At 47.8% G+C, this 16,558-nt stretch overlaps 1 protein-coding gene across 3 annotated transcripts in view; it reads right to left on the bottom strand.

Moving 5' to 3' along the window:
* Positions 1–14,814, bottom strand: part of SAG (S-antigen visual arrestin) — a 30,712-nt gene extending 15,898 nt beyond the window's left edge. For 2 of the 3 annotated variants that reach the window (XM_075569606.1, XM_075569604.1), the window contains exons 1-6: positions 14,657–14,814; positions 9,030–9,116; positions 7,245–7,305; positions 6,441–6,485; positions 3,766–3,959; positions 2,096–2,155 (exon numbers count right to left, since the gene is read on the bottom strand). In XM_075569606.1, coding sequence (XP_075425721.1) covers positions 2,096–2,155; positions 3,766–3,959; positions 6,441–6,485; positions 7,245–7,305; positions 9,030–9,089 — 420 coding nt within the window. In that variant the 5' untranslated portion in view covers positions 9,090–9,116; positions 14,657–14,814. Of the gene's footprint in view, positions 1–2,095; positions 2,156–3,765; positions 3,960–6,440; positions 6,486–7,244; positions 7,306–9,029; positions 9,140–14,656 lie in introns of all 3 variants that reach the window. The other variant, XM_075569605.1, reaches the window with a different exon arrangement.
* Positions 14,815–16,558: the final 1,744 nt, after the last annotated feature.

The following is a 16,558-nucleotide window of genomic DNA, read 5'->3' as shown; positions in this document are numbered from 1 at the left end:
ATCGCACAAAGGGAGCGGCCAGAGGAAATAAAACCCCTCCCAAGTCTAACTTAAATGTAAAAATACTTATTGTGTAAAAACTATAAATATATACATATATCAGTTATCCATACAAGACCCCTTAAACATGTCACTGGAATTAGATCACGTTACTAAGTGATGTTCCTAACTGGTGTGTTGGGAACACTATGGTCTATTTTGTATATTGGCTTAGAATTGTTAGTCGGTGCAAAGCTGTATCGCAGTTTAAAGCCCATTCAAATGAATGTGCCATAGGGCTTAGCATTACTTATTAAGTATGGCCCATGGTGTCTGGTGTGTTATTTTGGTACATTTTGTTTTGTAAAACAGCCTATTTTCGACCGGTTTTAACTGATTGGCCGACGAAGCCGGCCAATCAGAGGAACAAACTTACTCGTTGGTGATCCAAAGTGCACTAAATTAGGGAGGTAAGTTTAAATAAATCCAAGTTAGGGGACACCGAGCAGAGCACTCCATCTAATGCCCACTGGGAGGCAAATTCTGACACCGTCCCAGTGGACTCGGTATGAGCATGCTCTGCCCGGATACAGGAGTGCACCAGTGCCCGGAACATCCCCACAATGTTCATTGGGACCTCCCCTTCCAAGCACTGCTTCCTGGTCTTACATATGGCCAGCTTGGCCAATGCCAGGAGCAGGTTGGCAAGGAGGCCCCTGGGTTTATTGCCCCGGGACTGGGCACCCAAAAATAAAAAGGTGTGGGGAAAAGTGTAGCCAGAACTACAGGAGAAGGCCCCTCAAGGTTGATAAGAGGGGCTGCAGTCTGGCACACGAAAAATAAATATGATACACCGACTCCCGTTCGCCACAAAATGGGCATGTGGCTGGGGAGTCGGTGAAATGGGCCAAGTACTCTCCCGTGCTGAGTGCACTGTGTAGAATTCTCCAACTCAGATCCCTGGTGGGACGGGGGACCAACTCTGAGTAGTTCTCCCTCCACCGGGGTCTCTCGCCCTCTCTAGCTGGTAGTACCCGCCTCCAGACTGGGGCGGGCAATGAGGGCGAGGTAGTGCACTGTATGGAGCACGAGAGAGTACAGTGCCTTCCTCGGCATGCCGCGGAAACATGCCGGGGACATGTCCCCCAACTTACTTAAGTTGGGGACTGGAGGAGCTTGAGGGGGTTGCCGTGGCTTAGGTCCCACGCAAAGATCCGGAGAGTTGGGGGTGAAGGGTGGGCCTGGCTCTCTCGTCTGCAATACCCTCTCGATGAAGGTGCTTGAGTCGGGGGGAAAAGGTGTCCCGTATCTCCTGGATCAGACGGCGAGGGTTGCGAGGATACAGCAGGTTCATACGGTGCGCAAGCACCTCTGCCTCCATCCAATCCAGTCGCTCAAAATCCAGGAGATCTCCGAGTCTGGTCACTCGCGCCAGGATTAGTCGGCGCAATAGCATGAGGGATAAAACGAGGGATAATCAGGACTGATTTATAAACAGGGCCGGTTTGGCCTATTTTGCGTTCGGTCTTGCCCCGGTGTGCTGGGGCTGCTGGTGATAGGCTGTCTGTGTGGCTGGTGATAGGACAACTGTCCTTGTGGTGGCGGCTGGTGGCTCCACAGCTCCCCATGCAGCAGCCCGGCGGTCACTGCAATTCTCTCCCTCCACCTGTCGGTGCCGCCCGACCGTAGGAGGGAGCTGCAGAGTCCCCAGGCCAGCGCAGGACCGGATCAGCACTGAAGATACCTTCTCACCCCCCTGCACCGAGCCCCGCAGTTACAGAGGCCCCGCGCTCTTCCCCACAACAATTAAAGTGATTGCCGGAGGAGAGCGCGGGGCCTGTGTAACCTTACCTTTTCCGGAGCGGCATCTCCTCCTGCCGCGTCGTGTAGTCATGGTGATGCATCGTCATAGGAGGAGGAGGAGGGCCAGTGTATAAGAGAACGCCTGGGACGATATTTGTCTGCAATCTGCTCCTAATCATAAGTAAGGGTCAGATGCATAAATAGTCACAGGTCTACATATTTGTATGTCCCCTCAGACACCGTGGACAGTTATTAGCGCTCTGTGCTAGTTTTCAGGGGCAATACCCAATACAGAAGCTGTGTATCTGCTTACCTTCCCCACATCGCTGGGAGCCGGCTGAAGAGCCACTGAGCAGGGCAGGTAATCTGGGAACTGCAAGAGAGACACAGAATGAGATAGAAGTGTTCCCAAGTTCTAACTGGCTGTGAAAAGGGAGACACAAGGTCTGGAAACGGGAGAGCAAAGGGAAACCGCAAGAAGAATCCGAGCAAACAATATGTAAGTGACGGGTGGAACTGGGAGAGGGAGACAAGAAATGAGTGTAATAGAGCAGAAAAATAAGTGAACAAGTAAGTAGTCAGGTACACACACACACACACACACACACACACACACACACACACACATAGATACACACACATACATATATACACACATACACACACACATATATACACATACACACATACATACAGTACATATATACACACATACACACACACACACACATACATATTTACACATACATACATACACACACACATATACATACATACACACATACACATACGCACACACACATACATACATACACCCATATACATACACACACACACATACATACATACACACACACACATACATACACACACACATACACACACACACACAATGTCTATGTAGATGCACAAAACTACAAGCACACAGTAGAGCAGGAATGGCCAAATCCAGTCCACAAGGGCCACCAACAGGTCAGGTTTTCAGGATTTCCAAGGTTCGGCACAGGTGGTGCAGTCAACAAATGAGCCACTGATTGAGCCACCTGTGCTGAAGCAGGGATATCCTTAAAACATGAAAGTTGGTGACCCTTGAGGACTGGAGTTGGCCTCCCTTGCAGTAGAGTTTAGAAGGTGCTACATAGGCACACAGCACCCTCACAGCCCCCTCACAGCCCCCTCACAGCACCCTCACAGCACCCTCACAGCACCCTCACAGCCATGCTCATCCATTCAAGCCGACAGGGACCCTGCATCCATATGACATCCATAAGAGATCGGCCGGCACACACCTGCAGGCGATGGAGGGACAGATTCTCAAGCACTACACCCGATCTGGCGTTAACTTCCTTAACTTCAATGGGTGTTAACGCAGGATCGGGGTGCTAACCCGTACTGGCGCTTCATGAATCTCCCCCATAGAGTCTTACGGAGAGTTATAACCACGGCCAAGGCATGGTATAGTGGTTAAGGAGTGTGCATTGAATTCACAAGCTTAGCCATTCAACACCAGATGCACTTATTCTATAACCTGCAGAGAGCCACCTATGACCAGCAATTTGATTGTAAGCTCTTTAAAGCAAGGGGGGTTATAGTGACTATTATTGCACTATGTATAGATCTGTGTTTATTAGTGGTGCTATGTAAAAAAAAAATATCAGATAAGAAGGTGTACAGACAGGTTTACAGATACAGGGCGATGTGTATCAACTGCGCATAACAGAGCATTGCTCCAAAAACAGGTGCAAACTGCATCATTTTATCTCCACTTTTTGCTCCGTTGGGGAGTGATTATAGGAGGCGTTATCATAATGAGATTATAAAGTTGCAGCGATAAGGGGCGCAGTTTCTCTCTCTCTGCGTGAAATAAATCCGCCAGGTCTGAGGTGGCGTTAACCTCTGCTCCCGAGAGACCTGTGCCAAACGTAAGTAGCCCTTTCAGCGCTTTGACACGGACCTCCCACAGGCGCGAAGGCGGAGTGTTACCGTCAGCAGGAACGGGTAGGCATTGCTCCCCAGCTTCTTCATCAGCCGCTCCTGCACCTTGGTGACACTTTTTATGTCTTCCACGGGCGGGTAGACCTGAATCCGAGAGAAGTAGAGATCCTTGCGGAAGGTCAGGCCGATCACATCAATATCGTCTTGGCCGTAGCGGAACGCGCAGGTCAGGGTGACGTACACTGCAAGAAGAACATGGGGAAGTCACACGGAGGAGCAGGGCAGTGACACACGCTGAACAATGCTCCCTAATTACAGAGGTTTTTAGCCTTAAGTCAATGCATAACATCAAATATTTTTTCCAGGGGCGTAACTAGACTACTGCAAAACCCTGCCGTGCAGGGGGAGGCCCCTGGCTGGCCGGCACTGGAGTTGGGCATGGCTAAAGATCGGGCTCAACCTCCGTGTCGGGCTGCCGGGGATTCTGTTTGCTGTGGGAGCCCCACACTAAGTCCCCCCACCTCCCCCTGCCAGTGTACCGGTGTCCCAGTCGGCACCAGAATTTGGGCCCACCGAGAAATCGGGCCTAACTTCCGGACCCGAGGCCTCGTCCCTGTTGAGTGTGAGAGGAAGGGGAATTATGTGTGAGAGTTAGAGAGGAGGAGCGGGGAGAGTTAGAGACAGGAGGATAGAGAGAGAGGGGCCTTTAAAGAATGTTTGCAGAGGGGCCCAAGAATTGTATTTAAGTCACTGATTTTTTCTCTCTCCTTATGCACTACATATGATTGAACATTTACAGATTATAATGGGTGCACTTGTAAAGGACCTGGATTGCTGACAAATATGGGGTTCAGAGATCCCGGAGTGACCCTGTGTGTCCTCTGATCAGTGAGTGGCAAGTGCAATGACATCCAAAAATAATTCCACTTAAAGCTCCCAGAATCCATTGCCACCACCGGCCACAAGTCACAGCAGAAGTTTGGCTCCATTCAGGGTCAAAGAACAAGTGTGAATGTGATTATCTACCATGCAAAGATTTGATATTGGCTGTGTCGGCTCTCGGCTGTAGCTCGGATCTCCAAGCTACAGTAGGTCCGCACAGGCCTCGTTTATTTGGAGTCAGTCTCAGTCACTTTAGCTTCTGCAGCAAGGGATTCTGGGAAATGACATGCAAATGAGCACACCATGTCACATGTCTGTGAGTGGTTTCTCTGGCTTTGCATCTGATTCCCATGCTATGTTTAAAAGCCTGTGTTAACAGCAAGCATTAGCTTATAAGGGTTCCATGTAAAAATGGATTTTGGGCTAACGGTGACACGGTGTGCTTATTTGCATGTAATTTCCCAGAAGCCCTTGCTGCAGTGGAAGCACTGTATGCTAGGTGATAATGGTGAAAGGCAGGGCTGCAGACCTGTCTAAGACATGTGAATGTGCTCACAAGTGATCTTTTTATTTGCTATATATATCTATATATATACAGGCATACCCCGCATTAACGTACGCAATGGGGCCGGAGCATGTATGTAAAGCGAAAATGTACTTAAAGTGAAGCACTACCTTTTTTCTACTTATCGATGCATGTTCTGTACTGCAATCGTTATATACGTGCATAACTGATATAAATAACGCATGTGTAACAGGCTCTATAGTCTCCCCGCTTGCGCACAGCTTCGGTACAGGTAGGGAGCCGGGATTGCTGTTCAGAACGTGATGACAGGCGCATGCGTGAGCTGTCGTTTGCCTATTGGGCGATATGTACTTACTCGCGAGTGTACTTAAAGTGAGTGTACTTAAAGCGGGGTATGCCTGTATATATATATATATATATATATATATATACAGGCATACCCCGCTTTAAGTACACTCACTTTAAGTACACTCGCGAGTATATATATACACACACACACACACACACACATATATACATACATATATATATATATACATACATATATACACACACACACACACACATACACTGCATTATTAGATCCATATTATTAAATATCTCATTGAATATTATATTCCCTGTGTTGCTGTGCTATTTCTTTATTCAGAGCCGATGTAAAATGAAAGTGAACCTAATAGGAGATCTAATAATATGACCAGTATGTATATCTTTAATTCTAGAGCACAATCCATGTGCAAAGAGCTTTTCAGCCATAATAAACGTGACATAATAATAGGTGACTAAGAGCCGCAGACATAAACATTAGGAAAAGGAGTCTCTGCCCCAAAGAGCTTACAATCTAATTGGTAAGTAGGGACAGTAGGCGGGTGTTCTGGCGCAGTAAGTGCGTCTGCGAGGGGTCATGGTAAACTCATGACATGTAAAGCAAAGGAAGCTACCCATATGCTTCATTGAAGAGGTGTGTTTTAAGATAGGTCTTAAAGGTGGAGAGAGAGGGGGCTAGTCGGGCGTAAAGTCCTCACATCTGTGATCCTGAGCGGGGACTTCTTCCCCATGTACTCTGAGCTCTGTAACACGTGGATCAATGTCGATAAGGAAGTGCAATTTGAATAAATGATTTGGAAAGATGAATTGCAACAGGTTGTCATATACAGGTCTTCAATAGAGTGCATTTATCAAACGCAATTACAATCAACCTTTCATTCCTAACGTTCCAATAAATGGGAGAGACCCTCTCGGGACTGGAGAGGTCTCATTTCCACTCTGAAGAATTCATGTCCATTGTAGGTGACTAAATTCAACGTTCACTCACCTTTCTTTCCTTTAACAAGGTCGGGGTCCACCAGCACAACACCGTCTGCAGAGGAAAACATGAGATAAGGGAGAGAGGAGACAGGAGAGGGGCAGAGGACAGCAGAAAACATCGGGGGCAGAGAGCAGGTGGCCAGTCTGAAGGCGCGGCTCTGTGAGCAATGACTGAGTGGGAAGCAGGGGGCAGTGGTTCAAATCCTCGTGTCGGCTCCTTGTGACCTTGAGCGGGTCACTTGAATGGCCTGTTAGGCTACGGCCCCGGTCCTCCCTGCTGCACATACACTTGGCGGCATGGTGGCACCCTGCTTAGTAAAGATTGCCCTATGTCTATGTCACCTACCCTGCATATACAAATGCTGTGTGTCACCTACCCTGCATGTGCCAATGCTGTGTGTACCTACCCTGCATGTACCAATGCTGTGTGTACCTACCCTGCATGTACCAATGCTCTGTGTACCGACCCTGTATGTACAGATGCGGTGTATACCTACCCTGCATGTACCAATGCGGTGTGTACCTACCCTGCATGTACCAATGCGGTGTGTACCTACCCTGCATGTACCAATGCGGTGTATACCTACCCTGCATGTACCAATGCTGTGTGTACCTACCCTGCATGTACCAATGCTGTGTGTACCTACCCTGTATGTACCAATGCTGTGTGTACCTACCCTGCATGTACCGATGCGGTGTGTACCTACCCTGCTTGTACCGATGCTGTGTAACATATGTATCATGTACAGTGCAGTCAGTATAATATATAATCCCAAAATACTACTGTTACTACGCAGAGTATGGCACTCACCTACAGGATCCACTGACTCAACATGGTCAACATAATCCCTCTTTCCCAGGTACACGCCCACCTGTGGGGGAGAGACATGAGATTCCCTCATTCAGACATCACGGGAAGTGACAGAGGACAGCAAGGGGACTAATCATATCTTTATATATATTTATATGATGTAGAAAGTGACCGCGGCGCACAAGAAAGGAGTAAGAAGGGGGGAGGGGGGAACACACAGAGTACTATGTCTGTGTCGGTGTAGCCCATTATATTATATTGTGTGTTTTTATAGTATCATTTTTAGAATACATTGTTAGTGATTGTAAATTGGAGCGCTTTTTGTTCTTTTCACTATATATATATATTTCAGTGGCTGTGAAATGTAATGCAAATATTTTGTATCAAATGAATGCTTTGCATAAATTGCACGGCCAACAACCGACCTCCCACTGACCAGGCCAAAAGGTAAAAATACCTGTCTGAGGCTCTGCACTTCTTTAACCCCGGCTGTGCTGAAAAGCTGTGTAATGCAGCAGGCAGAAGCTTATAGGGGTCCATGTTAAAATGGATAAGAAGCAAAAGGTGACACTGTGTGCTCATTTGCATGTCATTACCCAGAATCCCTGGCTGCTGTGGAAGCGCTGTATGCTAAGAGATAATGGGAAAAGGCAGGGGGCAGACCTGTCGGAGACATGTGACTGTGCTCACACGTGTGATTTTTATTTGCCATAAACATATGGGATAATGTTACATTTCTTGCTAGGAAAGCATTTATCAGAGCTGTAGCAGTGTGACTTTAATAGTCAGTATGTCACCCACTGGTGGAGGAAGCTTACAAGTTAGTGGCACTGCCTAAGATGAAACTGTTCTAAAATGAACAGGACTTTCTTTGGACCATGATTTAGAAATGTTTGCTCAGGGAGAAAGATAGTCTTTTTAAAACGGAGCTGTTAGTGGGTACATAAAAATGTAACGTTTACCCCTAAATATTATTCTAACAAAGACAGGAACGCACTCCAAAAAGAAAAAAGTTAGTGTCAACACAAATAGTGTCACACAATTATCTGTAAGCTCTTTGGAGTGGGTGTCCTTATTAGGGTGCTGTGGTATAGGTTAGAGTTCCTACTCAGGCCCTAATTCATTGAACTGAAACAAGCAACAAAGTGATACCATGCAGCACTCCAAAAAGAAATATATCAAAACATTTCTTTATAGCATAAAAATACAAACCCAGAAAAAGCAAAATACAAAAACTCCCATCACTACATCTTCTCATATCACAGCAATGTCACTAGCAATACATCCATTGCATAGAATACTTAGCTTACATCTTCTCATATCACAGCAATGTCACTAGCAATACATCCATTGCATAGAATACTTAGCTTACATCTTCTCATATCACAGCAATGTCACTAGCAATACATCCATTGCATAGGATACTTAGCTTACATCTTCTCATATCACAGCAATGTCACTAGCAATACATCCATTGCATAGAATACTTAGCTTGAAGGATGCTAAGGTAAGTCTCTGAGCAGTGGGGCTGTGTCATAACCCCTAGTACAGGGTGGGCAACTCCAGTCCTCAAGGGCCACCAACAGGTCAGGTTTTCAGGGTATCCCTGCTTCAGCACAGGTGGCTCAGTCAGTGCCTCAGTCAATGTCTGAGCCACCTGTGCTGAAGCAGCGATATCCTTAAAATGACCAGTTGGGGGAGTCTTGAGGACTGGGTTTGAGAACCCCTGACCTGTATCTCACTGATCTCAGTTCTCCGCCTTCACGCTCTGCGAGCGACCCTTACCGCCTTATCCCGGGACGTTTTCTTAAAGATGACATGTTTGGATTTCTTGCCGCTGCTCATGACGCTGAGGGACAGTCACACGTAGACCTGCGGGGGCCAAAATGAGGATGCTGAGAAATACAAACATATTAAGAGAGAGGTAGAAGGGTCACGTGGATAATAAGCACCTGGCACAGCGGAGCCTGGCACAGCGGAGCCTGGCACACCGAAGCCTGGCACAGCAGAGCCTGGCACAGCGAAGCCTGGCACAGTGAAGCCTGGCACAGCGGAGCCTGGCACAGCGGAGCCTGGCACAGCGGAGCCTGGCACAGCGGAACCTGGCACAGCGGAACCTGGCACAACGGAGCCTGGCACAGCGGAGCCTGGCACAGCGGAACCTGGCACAGCGGAGCCTGGCACAGCGGAACCTGGCACAGCGGAACCTGGCACAGCGGTTCCCAACCTTTATTACATTGTGCACCCCCTGCTAGGAAATATTTATTCTGTGAACCCCTAATTAATAAATATTATTGGCTACTCATCAGACTATTGCTAACAGAATGGTGCGACTGATCCCAGGCAGTATAGTGTCCGGAGCTGGTGGGGGTAGCACACGCTTAATAAGGCCCCAAACTGCCCCTCAGTTTGTGCAGACAGGATGGGGGTTGGGGGGGGGGGGGCAGGATGGGGGGTGGTTATAGCTGTCAATCACTGTGGAACCTTCCAAAGTCACGCTCCACACTGCCTTGCCGCTGTGGATGCAAAGCATTTTGGGCAGCAACTTTGGAAGTTCCTGCTACAATTGACACATACCCCCATGCTAAGTTTGGGGCCTTACCAAGTGTGCAGTCCCCACACAAGCTTAGGAACCCACTATACCGCCTGGGATAACCCATTACATATTTATTCTGGTGAACCCTTCGGAGACACGAACACCTAGGGGTTCCTGAACCACGTGTGGAGAATCACTGCTCTGGCATGACCATTTCATAGTCCCATCGCGTACGTTTTCACCGTGAGTCCTGGTTCGGTTATGTGAGGTTCATCCAGGATGGAGAATAGATTTAATTGGTCCAGAATGTAATTGTACCCTTCACAGTAGAGTTATCGGCCTCACCAGCAGCCTGTAGGACCAGATGTTTTGCATTTTTATCTGTGTATTTCCTGCACTGCCGACATGTGACCTCTTTGCCCATTGAACTTCTATGCTGTGGACTTTGTCTATGTCATGTTTTCTTTGTTGGCAGCAATACAACGACATCACTGGCGTATCTGATTCTTCTGAGCAATGTTTTTCTACTATGCTTGAAGAACTTAAGGGGAAACCTCATTTCCATAAGGAGTGGATCACAGCCAAGGCCGATTGTCAGGACACGGAAGGGCTGGATTGCTACTTTATGCCTGTCACCTTGTCCCACAGAGCTTACAATCTATTTGTTGGTTCCTAGAGTAAAGGGACTTGATGACGATCACAAGGAGATGGCCCGGATATTTGAATCAGGTTCATCTTATTCAAAGCTGGGAAGAGAGAGTCCAAAACGGATATCCCACCGATGGACTTAATATCTGCATGGGGCTGAGAAACCATTTGCATTGGGAAATGAATGAACCGCCTTTATATAAATACTAACTTACTGTAACATAGCACAAGGAGCACACACAGGGGCGGCTAATCGCTGTGCAACCGACGGCTCAGAAGTATATTGAATAACTCCCATAGTATAATACAGACCCCGATGTAATGTGACCAGCAGATGCTCAGGGAGGTAAAACACAAGATCAAACTGAGCTGGATCACTTTATTAGATGAATGGATCCTACATAGCTCCAAACATCTCCTAACCTCCATAAAGTTACGAGATCGCTAAAGCCACCGCTGTCTATACCACTGCAAATCAGGGGGGGCAAATCCAGCCCTCAATGGCCACAAGCAGGTCAGGTTTTAAGGATATTCCACCTTCAGCACAGGACTGAGCCACCTGTGCTGAAGCAGGGATATCCCCAATACCTGGCCTGTTGGTGGCCACCCCTGCTGTAAATCCTCCAGCCTTGCTGAATCTATCTATGCCACATCGCATGCTAAAAACTCCAGAAGCCTATTAAAGCCCCAGTCTTGTGATCTGATATCATTTGTAACCCCATTTAGAGGCGCCTGATTTAGCCGGATAGGATTAAACAGATTAAGGGCGTCACGGGGGAGCAGATTCCAGGTTTGATTATTGTCATCTGCAGCATGGACCCGTCGAATAGTGAAGCAGCCACCGCTCAACTCACCCTGCTCACAAACACAAAGAATGGCATCAATCACCTAGATTTGAACACCTTAAACATGTCGCTGCCATTAGCACACCGGTCCTAGAAGGTTTAGTCCCTTTAAGCAGCTGAATACTCCTGTGACCTTGAGCGGTGACCTCCCTGTGTCTGAGGTATCTAGAATCTGGCCAGTGACTCATTGTATCTCCATGCATGTGCAGTGCTCACTAGCTGGGATATGTAAGACAGTAAATGATTATTACTACTCCATTTATCTTCAGTATGAGGAACCTAAGTAGAAGGCTATTGTATGTCTGTGGAGACTTTTAGTTTGTTCATCAGTTTATAATCAATACATGTAATGCAAAGTCCCAGTAGCCACATTGGTCCTTGAGAAGTGAATACTTGTCGTAGGTTATGAAACCTTTTAATGGACCATTAAGTGAGCGCTTCGTAGATATAAATTGTGTATGAAGCTTTGAAACCTCATCGGTCTCTTCTTGATTCGTGTCCACATATGAAGAAAACACCTGAGTTTCCCAAAGATTTTTTTATACACAATATATTTACAATCTTTCCTATGTCTCCCTTCCTACTAGTTACTACTTGATCAGCCACTGGTTCTATTCTCTGTGATTCTCAGTGGAACTCCTATCTCTGCTTTGCATCAGCAGGGATTCCCTGTAAAAAATAAATCATTTACGTTTATGTTGGGAGGAAATGCAGATATGATTGGACACCTTAATTATCTAATCTAGAAATCATTTCAGTTGAGCAATTTGGAGCAAAAACACACCCCATGTAAAATTGGGAAAGGCTGGATTTTATCAATGACGATTAACTTGTCTTTAATTAAGACATTGGTGAGTTTGGTTTCACTGCTAGATGGGCCTGCCACACAGCAATGCGTTGCCAACTAATCTGTTACCAACCATTTAATTAGCAAAGTAAGACCAGGTACCATAAGTATTGGTACCACCAGCATATAAAGCAGTGGGGGGTCCTTGCTTGCTAAAATCAAAGTAAAAAAAACAATCTATGCAACTATGCAACAATATCTGTACAAGCGAGGCACAGCATGATATGCCTCAAGGGCCCCAAGTTCCCAAAGGGCTGGACACGCACGCACACACACACGTTAGGAGCTTCTCCCGTCCCCTCCAGTCAGCTTCTAATCCCAAACACACTGATATTATTCTGTCCCACTCCTCCCCTGACACAGGGAACTAGTGATTACCATTGGTCATCAGGCAGCTCAGGGATTTGGAAGAAGCTACAATCCCCACCAGCAATATCTCCACTCCCTCTGCCCTGGGGAGAGCGGGCTGCTGGGGCCCCTGGGGAGTGAGAGAGGGCTGCTGGGGCCCCTGGGGAGTGAGAGTGGGCTGCTGGGGCCCCTGGGGAGAGAGGGAGAGTGCGCTGCTGGGGTCCCTGGGGAGAGAGGGAGAGTGGGCTGCTGGGGCCCCTGGGGAGAGAGGGAGAGCGGGCTGCTGGGGCCCCTGGGGAGAGAGGGAGAGTGCGCTGCTGGGGTCCCTTGGGAGAGAGGGAGAGCGGGCTGCTGGGGCCCCTGGGGAGAGAGGGAGAGTGCGCTGCTGGGGTCCCTTGGGAGAGAGGGAGAGCGGGCTGCTGGGATCCCTGGGGAGAGAGGGAGAGCGGGCTGCTGGGGTCCCTGGGGAGAGAGGGAGAGCGGGCTGCTGGGGTCCCTGGGGAGAGAGGGAGAGCGGGCTGCTGGGGTCCCTGGGGAGAGAGGGAGAGCGGGCTGCTGGGGTCCCTGGGGAGAGAGGGAGAGCGGGCTGCTGGGGTCCCTGGGGAGAGAGGGAGAGCGGGCTGCTGGGGCGGTCAGCAGGTGACGGCGGCAAGGAAAGCTCACAGTTAAATCAGGAAAGCCTGAATCAGAAGAAGTGATGAGGGATGAGTTATAAATAAATTATTCATAATAGTGCCAATTTTTAAGACATCTCCCCCAAAATTATTGTTCATTAATATTCTCCAAAGTAGAAAGGAACTTGAGAATTTCATAGGCAAGTATGCAAAGAAGTGTAAGGGGCCGTGCTGCAAGGGGCCGTGCTGGTCCTGTCTTCCATGTAGTAACAAAAAAGGGAGAGGGAGTACGAGGCAGTCACTGGGTAACCCTGACACAGAGAGGTGGGAAATCTTGTAACAGATCAACTACTTGTTGGTCCAATAAAAGGTATCACACCCCGTACTCCCTCTCCCTCCTGTGTTACTCACACCCCGTACTCCCTCTCCCTCCTGTGTTACTCATACCCCGTACTCCCTCCTGTGTTACTCACACCCCGTACTCCCTCTCCCTCCTGTGTTACTCACACCCCGTACTCCCTCTCCCTCCTGTGTTACTCATACCCCGTACTCCCTCTCCCTCCTGTGTTACTCACACCCCGTACTCCCTCTCCCTCCTGTGTTACTCACACCCCGTACTCCCTCTCACTCCTGTGTTACTCATTCCCCGTACTCCCTCTCCCTCCTGTGTTACTCATACCCCGTACTCCCTCCCCCTCCTGTGTTACTATGTAGCCAAGTATGTGACAACATGAAAAGTCAACAGAACGGCACTTTTTAAGGCTGAAATGTTATTTGGCCTGTCTGGCAAATATTCTGTATGCAAAACTATATTAACACTGTCCTCTGCTATTTATAGCTGCTGACCCTTAATGCCTAATGCTCTTTCATTTAACCTCAGCGCACAAAGTCACACTCACGCCGCACACACATACTAATACAGTAAATAAAGCAGTGATACGCATGGTTAAAAGAAAGACACATTTGCATATGCAGTGAAATACACACATGTGCAAATATACACACAGGTCCGCACATCTGTCAACTAAATCAAGGGCAACAGTGTAATAATTATCCCGTCCAGTCTTTCTGCACGTCTCGCTCTACAGAACTAAAGTAGCAATGACCATCAAATAAGAAAACACAACTAGGACGGGATCATTACCGCACCGTGAGCTTGAGTTATTTGGCTGACACACACACGATCTAAGTATATACAGATATATACATACACACACGATCTAAGTATGCGAGTATATGTATATACTTAGATCATGTGTGTGTGAATGTGTGTATATATATATATCTTCAGCCCTTGTTGATCCATGCTGGATGAACCTCCCGAATGGTCTTGCTCTTCTCCACGTTGCTCCAACACGTTTTCTGATTCCATCCTCTGCTGAAATTGTGAACGTGCTATTTTGCTTATATTGCTGCTACATGGCAGGGTTGTAAGTTGATGATACGAATTTCTCATCATCGTTGAAAAATTGAGACACAATATCAGATGAAAACATCCAAAAATATACCATAAAAATAAAATAGAAAACAATAGTAATACTGTTATCTAGGGTATTCAGACACACGGCACTAACTTGGTAGAGGTGGGAACCTGTACAGCAATCCAGTAACTCCAATAGGGTCCACTGCACGGGTTCTCTGGGTGGATGGGATGATATTCTCTGGGTCCAGGTAACTGCTGTGACACATTCTGATCTGCGAAGCATCTGCAGTGCAATTTGTAGCCGCGGCGGGAGGGCGGGGAGGGGGCAGGTAAACGTCCCATTAATCCCCCTACCGAAGGTGCGAAGACAACTGGATTAGGAGATGAGCCAGGAGTCTCTGTGTCAGCACCGAGTGACATTAACCAGAGGTTGTAGGACGGAGCATGAGGAGGAGGGGTGTGTGTGTGATTTACAGTACCACATGAGATGTACTGTACCCACTGCCTGCTGAATGTCAACAGCAAGGGTCATCCTCAGAAGGGACATTAGGGCTACTACATGAGGGCACGTTAGGGTTAAAATGCTTAGCAGCATGGGAAAGCTTTGGAGAAGACTGCAGCATACCAGGCAGCTAACAAGAACAGCTTTAGTACAGCACACTCCTGAGGTCTGTGCGGACTCTCCAGGAGCACTGTAAATATAACTAAATCCGCTGAAAGAAGAATAGACACGAAGGACATCGTTGTGTTGCTTTTGTCCATGTTTTGGAGTCTTGGCTGTGAATGACATGTGTTACGTTCTGTGCTTTCTGTAGCACTGGTGCACTTCTGGGAATGTGTGCCTGTTTCAGAGCAATAACTGAAGAAAGATACACTGTTGATCCATATGCAACTGGCCCAGGATTGATATGATCTCACTTTTAATCAAGTCCTTTCCTTGTGTATATCAATCCATCATATGTACGTATGGGTGGTGGGAGTAAGGGTGCAGGGGGGGGGGCTTCAGCCACAACTGGATTTTTTTTTTTCCCCCAACTTAAATTTTTTATTGAGTTTTCATAAAATCAAGCACACAACAAGGTCTTAACTCCAGCGCAGGGGAGTTTAGCCATAATTTAATGTATCATTCTGTATTACCAGGTATATTCCTGACTAAACGGCAGTAAACCCATTTTCAATGATAACATAGAACAGAGGTGCGCAAACTTTTCCCCGTGCGCACCCCTGCCTGCTCGCCTCGACGCCTCGTGTTCCCCCTCCCCCCGCTCGACCCCAGCGTCAAATGACGCGTGGGGTAATGTGATGTCACGTGACCAGGCGGCGTCATTTGATGTCGGGTTACCAGGACGACACGATGCTGGAAAGGAAGGTAAGTGTATGATAGAGGCCTCGCAGGCCCTCCCCCCCCGGCATTTAATTTAAATGCCTCGGGACCTCTATAACTGCCGTGCTCCCCCAGAAAATCTAGCGCCCCAGAGTTTGCGCACTGCTGGAACACCCCATTGGGAGGGTAAGATAGGGAGGAGGGAGGCGGGGGGGGAGAGTAGCAGAGGTCTTGTCTGTGTTTTAACTCTGTGCCATAGAGTTTAGATATTCCTTTAGTTTTTTTACGTGAAATCTCGTCTGGAGTGTGGCTAGGCCCTCATCTACAATTGTCCATTTTCTTGGCCTAGATCCCTTCCTCTCAGATGCGTTCTCCACTGATGGGCGAGAGTTCCTAGCACTATCATAGCCAAGCTGTGGCATTGCTCACCCCTGGGATATCCGTCTGGGCCAACCAAGCCAGCCAGACCTTTTGGAATTTTGTGCCAGTGTCATTAATTATTGGTTCCTAATTTTATCAATAGATGGCATGTCATTTTGTTTCCACAATGCTGCGATCTCGCTTCTTGTTGCTGTTACAAAATGTGCAACTAATTTATTTTCCATTCTGGCAAGTTCCTGGCCTGGTTTATTTAGCAGGAAAAGCCAGGGGTCCCAGGGAATTTCGAGGCCCAAAATCTTCTTTAGCCAATCTCGAATTTGCTCCCCAATTGGGGCTACCCGAGGGCAG

This window comes from Ascaphus truei, chromosome 14 (assembly GCF_040206685.1).
Source record: "Ascaphus truei isolate aAscTru1 chromosome 14, aAscTru1.hap1, whole genome shotgun sequence".
In the NCBI taxonomy this organism is placed as follows: Eukaryota; Metazoa; Chordata; class Amphibia; order Anura; family Ascaphidae; genus Ascaphus; species Ascaphus truei.
This window is presented reverse-complemented; position numbering and strand designations above follow the sequence as displayed.